The sequence below is a fragment of the Chelonia mydas genome, chromosome 9 (genome assembly GCF_015237465.2).
Source record: "Chelonia mydas isolate rCheMyd1 chromosome 9, rCheMyd1.pri.v2, whole genome shotgun sequence".
Lineage (NCBI taxonomy): Eukaryota > Metazoa > Chordata > Testudines > Cheloniidae > Chelonia > Chelonia mydas.
Window position 1 is genome coordinate 22,851,285 of NC_057855.1, and position 11,266 is coordinate 22,862,550.

The 11,266-nt window shown below is 38.7% G+C and overlaps 1 protein-coding gene across 2 annotated transcripts in view; it reads right to left on the minus strand.

The window, feature by feature from the left end:
• Positions 1–1,294: 1,294 nt before the first annotated feature.
• The window catches only part of GFM1 (G elongation factor mitochondrial 1), a 42,687-nt gene continuing 32,715 nt past the window's right edge, over positions 1,295–11,266 (minus strand). For both annotated transcript variants that reach the window (XM_007063090.4, XM_037908100.2), the window contains 5 exons: positions 10,872–11,034; positions 9,481–9,625; positions 6,198–6,358; positions 4,639–4,692; positions 1,295–1,735 (listed from right to left, as the gene is read on the minus strand). In XM_007063090.4, the coding sequence (XP_007063152.2) occupies positions 1,604–1,735; positions 4,639–4,692; positions 6,198–6,358; positions 9,481–9,625; positions 10,872–11,034 (655 nt within the window). In that variant the 3' untranslated portion in view covers positions 1,295–1,603. The remainder of the gene's footprint in view (positions 1,736–4,638; positions 4,693–6,197; positions 6,359–9,480; positions 9,626–10,871; positions 11,035–11,266) is intronic.

The following is an 11,266-nucleotide window of genomic DNA, read 5'->3' on the forward strand; positions in this document are numbered from 1 at the left end:
GTGGGCATGGAGCTAGATGCATCTGTTTTGTGTCTATGTGCACCTGGCAAATCCTTGAAATTGTATTTGTTTACAATAGTTATTTAAAAATAACCATCTTCGCTATCTTTTTGTGAATGCTAATGCAAAGCACGTCACTACAGTTCTGTTCTGTGTCTGGATAACCAGAACAAGGTGCCAGGAACGTTGTCCCAAAACGCTTTCTTGCTTTTGAACTTCACACCCCATCCCCACCCCATGGCCTGTTAACTGAAAATCTGCAGAGAATGTTGTAAGCATAGCAGGAGTTGCAGTGGTCAGGGATGAACAAATGTGCATGTGAAAATCAAACGTTTCAGAGTAGCACCCGTGTTAGTCTGTATCCGCAAAAAGAAAAGGAGTACTTGTGGCACCTTAGAGACTAACAAATTTATTTGAGCATAAGCTTTCGCGAGCTATGATGAAGTGAGCTGTAGCTCACGAAAGCTTATGCTTAAATAAATTGGTTAGTCTCTAAGGTGCCACAAGTACTCCTTTTCTTTTTGTGAAAATCAAAGTTATTCTTTTGGTTAGGTAATAAAAACTCTAATTAAAGCACATGAACAATAGCCTGCCCAATTATAATAGCCTGGCTTTTACTCTGTGCAACCACCTAATGGGAACTAATTGATTCTGAGGATCACTGTTGATGCCAATTTCAATGGTAGATAAAACTACCTTCTTCAATATGAGATTTGAGGAAGAATTAGCACAGCTTGTTTGTTTGTTTTTGTCTGTTTGTTTTGCAGTCACAAAAAGATCCCATTGGAAAGGCAGAGAACCTGATGATAGGCAAGCAAATGAAATAGTAGCTAAATCCATAAAACATTACAGTTTATGAAGGATATTCACTTTAATTCTATTTAGGGCTGGTATAATCCTAAATCCTGGGCAGTTTTTTTCAAATTTGCTATAGTGGGCTCCTCTGTCCTGAGCAGCGCTGGTGAGCAGCAAACTGCATTAACAGATAAATTTGGCCAGTGGATTATTTATGACTTTGGAAGATCTTACAATTTTGTTTTGGAATCAGAGTAAAATAAATATCTATGTTCACTTCCTGAAATCACATATTGCTAATGAGTGACTTATAGAAGCAAAGGGATCTGTTTGGGAACAGCCTTCAAGGACACATTTTCATTCTATTGGATAAGAATTCATCCACCTGATGCCCATCAAGCTGTGTAAATTTAGTCCTCTGAATTGGGATCCTAGAAGATTCAAAATTGAGGCACAATAGTCACAGTATCGTATTTTCCCAAGTAACAAAATAAAATAATTACCATATCACCATTTTAATACAAGTGCTTTAAAACAAAAAATTCAAAGACAAATTATTATTATAATTAAACAGATTTTTTTGCTAATGAATGGAATTTGTATGTGACCATTTCAGCTGTGATTGCCAGGTAACTTCTGAATGTATCATAAAGGAAGGAGCTTTTAATAAAGATTAGGTCCTGATACAGTCTGAATTCATCTATTCACCCTGGAGGTGTTGAGTCACTGAGGTTACAGAGCTTTGCAGGAGAAAGAGTTTGTCGGAAGATTGTGAAAAGCTGCTAATTAACACTCAGGAGGAGGCAAGTCAGCTCTTGGCCTTGCCCTTTTTCACGGGAAGTTGTCCTGTTGCTTCTAGGTATTTGTGAATTAGGTCTTCTTGAATACTAGGTAAACATGGCTGGTATCTACTGTATTCCATTGTATATTCACCCTTTCCCTGAAGGGGGGGAAAAAAATCAAAGTTAGGGACACTGTAAACACACACATACTTGACAGTTAGATTGCACAATGTTCTGCAAAGCAGTATGCAGTAATAACTGCCAGTAAAGCATGAAGAGCCACGCAATGAAGTGTTCTGTAATGTAAGTCCAGATTTATTTCACATACAATATATTTTTCTTGGAAAGGAGCCGAGACAAATAGTTTTATAACAACCAACTGACCATCACTGGGTTATAATTTTGCTTCCTCTTTTTTTGGAAAAGAATGATGCTGGTGTTAATAATGACCCACTCAACACCTCACAGGTAGAAGTACCTGCATGTAACAGAATGTTGAGCTGCTATTTGTGAGTGACTTATGTACAGAAAATCTCACTTGGGAAGAGTACTCTAGTAATTGAGTCAACATACAGTCTTAAAAATTCATATTGTTAAAGATGGAGATCTTGCTTGCTGAAGTGCTGCTTTCAAAGATCTCCATTACCTACACAGAAATTCAAAATGGGCAACACGTATTGGACTTGGAAAGTAGCTTCTATGCCCAAGCTTTTCCATTCTGACAGACACTAAGAAGAGTGTTAAATTCATGCCTTATATTATCACTTAAGATTAGGGAAGACTTTTTTTTTCCCAAAGCATGTGAAAATCATTAGTCTGCAACAACATAGCAAGTATTTAGGAGGTATCCAAATTTAGATTTTCATTTTCAGTGTATCAATATTTATTATTTGTCTTTTGTAGAAGACATAAGTGAAAGCCCACCCATCCATAAACACATTTTAAATATGGAGGTGTCCTCCTGTTTAACATATCTTCCTGTCTCCCACCAAACATACATTTATACAGCAACACCTGCTGGGGGCAATGACTCCAGCTACGTAGACAATGTAGGTTTCTGCACAAAATACTAGTGCTCTGGGGTTCAAAAGTGGCAGTATTATTCTCCTCAATTCTCACTTGCCCTACCCTGACAACTGTCTCCCCGCCCTTTCCCCATATTCCCCCTTCTTGATACCCTGCATCCTGGGCATAGAGTGGAATTGGGAGCAGTACTCTATTAGCTCTATTTTAAAAAAAAAACATTTTTTTGGACCATGCTTAAGCACTTCCAGAATAAGGATGGACTTATACACATGCATAAATCCTATTGACTTCAATGGAATAGGGATGCTTTCTTGAACCAGGGCCATCAGAACTTAACTGGGAGAAAAAATGGCAGAATTCTCCAAATTTCAGTCCTGCCAATACTGTTCCATTAACTGTTTGTTCCAAGTACTCTCCATTCCTTTCTAAAAGAAAAAAGTGCCCTAGAAAGATTAGGCTTCTCATTCAGAATGTATGAAATATGTTGCTTTGATTCCTTCAGTACTCTATGGTACCCCTACCTGACTCTCTTCCTCAAAGGAGACAATACCTGTACATTTACTGTATATTCTAATCAGCTGAAAACTATGGGCCAGAGTCTCAGGTGGTATAAATTACATAGCTCCACTGACTTCAAAATAACTGTTGTTGTTGTTACATCAGCTGAAGATCTGGCCCTTTATTTCAACCATCCAACAATACCAACATTTTTTGCTTAGAAGAGAGAAATTTCCATCCCCTAGAACTCCAAGAATCTGCAGTTTGAATATCAGCCAATTTGTAAACATTTAAAGTTTCTAAAATCATTAATTATTATTGTTAAAAGAATGTAATGCTACAGGAAGTTTACATGCAATGAAACTCTGGCAAGAACATAGCAGCCTGGGATGATAACTATTTTAAGTACAAATGCATTATACAAGGATCTAGTCTTTCACCTCCTTTCTAAACTTCTCAACAGACATTGCTTCTAAGAGTTACTGGTACTATTAATTACTGGCATACAATTGCCAGCAGGTTGTATTGTTTTCTGTGGAAACTACCTTCGACCCAGACAGACCAATGGGCACAGGCCTTTCTAAATTTGGTTACTCTGGGGAGGTCTCCCCTTTTAGAAGACCTGGCTTCAGTTGAATCTGGAGCCCTTCTCCAGAATGGTGTCAAGTTAGATATTGCCATGATATGCCACAGTGTACATGATGTGTAACTCCTTTTGGACCTTCACAGTGAACTGGACACCCTAGGGGACTGGCTGTTTGTATGGCTAAGCCATTCCCCTTATACCCCGATGCAAGGCAGTGCAATTTGCTTCCATCTCTGTACCTTTTTCCATGAATGAAACTCCTCCCATTCTATTCTTCTATGCCTCTACCTGTCTTAATTCAAACTACTACTTAAGAGTCATAGAATATCAGGGTTGGAAGGGACCTCAGGAGGTCATCTAGTCCAACCCCTTCCTCAAAGCAGGATCAATCCCCTATTTCTGCCCCAGATCCCTAAATGGCTCCCTCAGGGATTGAACTCACAACCCTGGGTTTAGCAGACCAATGCTCAAACCACTGAGCTATCCCTCCCCCTACCCCAAAAGTCCTTCTTCTGTGTTGCCCTAATAGTAATTGAAAAACCCAACTATACTATCAAAATGTGCATGTGCTCAACTGTAGATCACTTTGCCATAACCCACATCTTCCTTTTCTCCATCCCCTCTCTACCAATTATTACTCTCACTCACAATTGTTGTGTCTAATATTAAATAAATAATTTATCGCAGGCATCTTTGGCCCATTTTTGTCCTAAAGTGTCTAACACCTGTACAGCTTCTGACTGCTGTAGAAATTAATAAAATTGAGTACTCTTAAGTAAACTACATTAGTGATGCACATGTTTATATTATGACTCTACTCCCTATTTGGATTCTCTTTTCTACTGTTGCTGTCACCATTGTGACCCACTGATAAACACAACTTCAGATGCTTATTTCTGCAAATCCAATATTCTTCAATAAAAAGTATCCAGAGTTTATTTGCTGACTTACCTCTGTGAAGGATCTCAGTTCTGTGGCGTATCCAAACATATTATTCAGTGGCACCTGAAATCCAATTGAAATTGTATTATACATGTTATTCTTGTGCAAGCAAGAAATTTTTCAATGTAATTTTGAATTAAAGGCTCCATTCTCCTACTCTTTACTATGACATCAAAAAAGCCAGTTGGTAACACTTTAAAAATTATGCTTTGCGTTTAGTATTGATTTTCTTATATGGTTTTATAAATGTTGTTTATTTCAAAGCATTTATTTTCATTATGCTCAGCAGGAAAACAAGGACATTCTCAGTTTAAGGACATCTCAGCTAGCTTAATGGCACAACCTCAGTACGCTGTAGTACCACATAAGAGGTCCCAGTTGGAAATATCTCTGGGCTGCAGGTTTTAACCACAATTTCTGTAACAGCACTGAGAAGGTTCGTCCTTGGCTGTAGTTGCATTTAAACCATGTTCAGCAGTGATCTGGCTGCACATGTTACTGACACTCACTGTCAGCAATGGATTATTTTTCCTTAGGTAGACAAAGCTATAGATGGAGATAAAGTACTGCCACGGTGGTTAAAAAATGCTTTTTGGGGGGTAAGAGATGAAAATGAATGACCAGGCAGCCAGAGATAAGGAGTTGTGCTGAGGTATTTTAACCTCCTACAACTGTTCAGAAATAAATTTAACCTGAACTAGCAAGACAATTAAATGTAAAAAAGGGACACTAATCAGCTTGAAAAAAAATCTCATTTGTCTGTAAATCTGCAATTGTTACTTGTAACACTACAGATTACTATAACTGGAAGAAGTTAGAGGAAGAAATATTTCTTCTACTTTTTAGGTAGTTTACTCTGCTTCTTCCAGGACTTTGTGTATAATTTGGTTTCACTGCTTCCACTGTATAGTTAGTTGGTCAGACCCTTCTCTTGGCTGAAAAGACCTTTGTAAACAACAGAGGAGAGGAAAAATCCTTTTAAAAACAAACAAAATAATAAAAAAAGACGTCTGGACATATTATTTAAAGTGTGCTCTACTAGAAAACTTAATTATTAGTTTTAAAAAGTAGAGCGTGTCCCTTTCAGTGAAGAGCTTTTCATCTATACCTCTCAATGCACAAAGCAGGGGAAGTATCAATATCCTTGTTTTTAAGATGGGACTGCTGGGCATAGAGAGTTACCCAAGATCATATAATGGCAGGGCAGGTAACAGAACTCAGGTCTCCCAAGTCCCAGTCTAATGCTCTATCCACTGCATGAAACTGCTTTGCTAAAATAGCGGAGACTTACAATAGGTTTAATAGTACTGTTCTACATGTTGCTATACAATGACATTTAACTTCTTCCACCAGGTCACACTTAGTCCTTTACTTATCAGACTAATATGGGCAAATTTGGAGCTCAGAAAAAGCAGCCATAGACTTAATAATAATGCAGAAGAGGAAACAAGAAATTGCTTCTGTTCATAACATAATTGTCTAAATATTAAAATAAAGTTTCTTGTAAATCAGCTTTAGGTCTGTCATTGAAAGGGGAAACAGGTTTAGGCACATTGAACAGCACATACATCAGCATACAGAGTGAAATAGCCATCTACTCCATCTTGTCCTGTGATCACTCCATGACGACGATTCACTCCAGCAATCACAGCTCCTTGGAATTCATTCGGTGCTACAATTTCCACAGACATAATGGGCTCAAGTATACACAGAGTTGCATTTTCCATAGCTGGATAAAAAGGAAAATGAAGTAGAATAGTCACATCCTTATGTTTCCCTCATCCATACATATTACACATTCTTCAAAAATGATCTAACTCAGGCATGCAAAATTATATTCAACCACTAGCCCACCGGACCTGATCCAAAGCCCATTGAAATCAATGCAAGTTTTTCAAAGTGCTTTGGATAAGGCCAAAAGTGACAGACAAGTGTGTCCATTTCCCATTATAATCATCATGACAGTAAAGGGTCAGAAAACAGATATTGCACCTGGGCTTGAAGATTTCCATGGCAGTTTTGAAAGGTAACACTTAGCTATAAGTTATACTTGTGCATGGACCATCATAGGAACTAGTGGAGAATCCTGGCTGTGATGACTTGATATTCATAATATTCTGGCGCACAACAATGTCAAGGGCTTTCATGATTAATGTTAAGTGTATTTCTTACATTACTGGAGAAGAATGTCTTGACTTCCAACCTCCCACAGTGAGGACTTGCACTCTTTATATCACAGATTTTAAGGCCAGAAGGGGTCATTATGATAATCTAGTCCAGTGGTGCCCAAACTTTTCCTCTCACGCCCCCCCTTATCAGTAATGGAATGTGTCCGAGACCGCCCCCTGCCCCCCAGGCCAGGAGCAGAGTCATAGCTGGGGACTGGGAGTGGAGCCAGAGCCGGAGCCAGGGGATGATGCCGCAGCTAGGGCCAGGGGGTGAGCCACAACCTGGAGCTGCAGCCAGGGCCAGGGGCCAAGCCGCAGCCACAGGCCAGGAGCGGGGCTGTGACAGAGGGCCAGCAGCGGAACTGGGGGGATCACAACTGCAGCTGGGGCTGGAGAGGGGCTGGGGGCAGAGCAGGGCCGTGTAGTACTCCCTCCCCGCCCCCTGTGGGGGCTGGCTCAGGCCCCCCCAGTCCCTCCAGACATTCCTCCGTGCCTCCTTAGGGGGCTTGGGGACCACTGGTCTAGTCTGTATAATACTGGCCTCAGAACCTGCTGCATAATACAGGCAACAGAACTGCACCCAGTTATTACTCCATCATGTCTATAACTTCAGTTTGAACTACAGCATATCTTTTAGTCTTGAAATACTTGATTTAGAAGCTTGAGTTACAGTGCCATCAGATATTTCCTACTTCTAAAATAATCATTATATGGATAAGGGAATCTATTCTTTATGGAAAATGCCCTTTGACTCATGCTCTCTTTCAAATAATAGCTATGTGTACACCTAAACCAGCTTGACATGACTTGTTACTTGAGAATTAATAATAAAATACTGAAAATATATTAGTTCAAGAAGATGCAAGCAGAACGTCAAAACCTCTGAGGGCATAATGTAACTTCATATGATTCAGTGCACGTTACAGACCCATAATGTGAATTTTTTGGCAACTGTTGCTAATAGGAGAAAGAAAAGGAGTACTTGTGGCACCTTAGAGACTAACCAATTTATTTGAGCATAAGCTTTCGTGAGCTACAGCTCACTTCATCCGATGAAGTGAGCTGTAGCTCACGAAAGCTTATGCTCAAATAAATTGGTTAGTCTCTAAGGTGCCACAAGTACTCCTTTTCTTTTTGCAAATACAGACTAACACGGCTGTTACTCTGAAACCAGCTAATAGGAAAATGCCTTGAAAACACAGGATTGTCCTACAGTCTCTACACAATATGACAAACTTTTATTCTAGAGGCAGATGATTAGAAAATGCTGGTGCAGATTCAATGGTAAGGTTTACCCCATATGAATAATTAATTTGGGGTATTTTGCTGAATTGGCATTAGGAGTGGGGAAAGAGGAACCATTTCCTCAAGATGCCTTCTCTTCTAAATAACCTGACTTTACTTTAGGCTCAGCCAAATACCATCTCAGATACTCTTAAGAAAAAATTTACTTCTCTGTTTCCTTGGGGAATTAACAACTCCCTACAGAGGTCTGACACACAGATCATACTTTCTAAGTTTTACTTAGAAGGGGCTTCTATTTGCTGTTTCGGCTTGACAGATTCAGAAAACATTTGGCAGCATCATTTAGAACTTCTTCAACAAGAATTTGAAATTGTTAGTTTTAGGGATGGGGACGAGGCATGATCACAATTTGTAGTATAAAAAGCAGAGACATAAACCCATCTTAAAAGAGATCAGTGTAGAGATGTTGTATTTGACTTTGAAATTAAATCTAATCAATTACAATTGCTTGGAACTGAGTGATCAGGGCAGGTTCCTATGACAAGTGTTTTATTATTTCTGCAGAGTTTAAATGCTATGAAAACTTTACATCCCTTCTAACCCAAGTGCTATTTAGAATCAACAGCTTCTTAGTACTCTTGGAAGACCAGCTTCTAGAAGAAACCCTTTTCTGATTTCTCAAAAGTTGCCAATCCCCTACCCTAGCTGGTATGTCATGTGTGTTCACTAATTTGTGACATTTTATACAAGGGAAGATTAAGTTTACCATTACAATATCAGAGTACATGTTCTTTCAAATATAACTGTACAATCTAAATTTGTTCGTGATGAATATAAGCCCAGATGGAGCCATTCAGGGAGTATGAATTAGGATGTAAATGAACAAACACTGGGCCAGATTTTGATTTCAGTTTCACTACCACAAACAAGATCAGAATCTGGCCCATTGTCTAGGTAGGAGCTTCTGAGTTTTCTGTTCTTCAATTCTGTGAATCATTCTGATAAAGTCTATTATCAGCTAATGATAGCACTTCTAAAGCATCAATTTTTATACCATTAAAGGAACCAATGTTCCACTGTAGCAGCTACCTACTCTACATGACATTCCAGGAGAGACTGTCCAAACATAATTACTCTTACAGGTGTCTATGATTACGGAAGGGGTGGTTCCCACAAAGATCTATGAAAAAAGCGTCCATTGTCTCTTTCCTACAGCTTCAGGAGTGAGGTCACATTCCTCAGAATGACTGTTTGGAATTTCTACAAATCTTACACATCCATTATTCAACACAGGTTACATTTGGCTGACTGCCTCTGAATGGGAAAGGTGTATGAGTAGGGAAGCAAGAAAGGAGCATAAAAATGAAATCAATAGCTTAATTTGGTTTGAACAAAGATTCAATTATGAACATGTAAAACAGCACATCTTCAAAGATACCTTGTTTGAGGGCCCCTTCTCCTGCTCGGATGAAAGAGAATTCATTAGAATCCACCATGTGATGTGCACCGTCTTCTAGGACAAACCGGACTCCAGAAATCTTGTGACCTATCAGAGGACCCTTTTCACATGCTTCATGGAATCCCTGTGGAGAAGTGTCTCAAAGTTAGCAATTTTCACCCCAAAATATAGCTTTAAAAAAGGATAATGTTAATGGTAGTGTGTAAGGAACAGTAAACTGCCTCCAGAGACTAAGCATCAAGTCTTTTGCTAAGAGAAAGAAAGCTTCACAGCAAGCATAATCCTAAACTAATTCTAGTCCTATTACTTGACAAGAAGAAAAAACAAGACCCAAAAACATAATACAGTAAAGGAAAAAATGTTTCTCCCTCAGAAGAGTTTGAAAGCTCTTTACTGGCATTTTCTTAGACTTTGGTTTGCTGTCACGTTGGAAGACGGATCAGGTGAGGAATTCAGGGCAAGTTTTATTTTTTTAAAATAATCTATTTACGTTTTTATAAGATTGCCCACGATTGTGGTATCTGAAGTATCATCCTGAGTAGAAAGAGAATGGCTTGACGAGGCACACTATCAGTAAAGATGTCACCTTCATTTTTGATAGCATCCTTTTTTTTTTTCTTGGCAGTGGTTGACCAAAATCCTTCTTTTGTTGTGCGACTGAAGTTAGGGGTGCAAAACAGAAGTGTCCAAGAATGATCTCTTTGCATAATCAACAAGAGATTCAGAAATACAGCAACATAAAATGGTGCAGCAGTGCTATGATGGAGACATTGCCATTAACATGCTAATATTAAAAGTTATATGTACTAAACTATACAGCCACATAAAAACAGACACACACAGTGGAGCAATTTGGGAAATTATTCAGGAAATTTAACTTAGCTGGAGTTTCCTGCACAAAAAGATCTCAGATATATCACACACAATACATTTTTTCAGAATTTGCTGCTGGTTAGACATAGCCAAAAGCAGGTACATTCAGGAAAGGGGTTGTTCAAAAACCAGTCTCAATGGAAGTAGGATTGTTTTATTAAAACATTTGAAAAACAACTTGTTCTTTTTTGTTTGTTTCTTGTCTTACACTGAATATCACATGCCAAAGATGAGGAAACTGATCTGTTTACATTGTCTTTAGTAATATAAGTAACAAAACCTTCTCAATTACATAGAAAACTGGAAATCTTAGGAATTGGGCGAAACACAGCAAAATCACTTTTAGGCTTTGATCCTGCCTGAACTTGAATCAACAGTAAAACTCTCATTCCCTCCAATGGGGCAAGATTGGTCTCCTCAGGGATGACAACAGAAGGAAGGTAAGAATTGTGCAATTGTTATGTCATAAATACAAAATATTAGAAAATATTTGTCACCTTTTCAACAGCAGGTATAAACTGCTTTGGGATGTTTGTTCCAATAGTTCTGTCTTCAAACTCCAACTGCGTGTAGTTCTCTGGATCCAGAGGCTGTAGACACCCTATTACTTTACCATACTGGCCTGCCCCACCAGACTGTCTCTTGTGAGTATAGTCAAACCTAAAAAGACAAAGAACTGTGTTATCTATCATAGAAGCTATGCTCTAGTCAGAATTCCAAAGGAATATGTCCCTTTACTGATATTTTGCCTTATCCTATTTAGTTATACATAACCAAAATGGCTACACATTTCTATTAATCATTGAAACAATAGCCAAAAATATTCAAGGACCCACATGAGAGTAAAAACAGACTTTTTTATCCCAGTAGACCAGGATACTACTTTATAGGT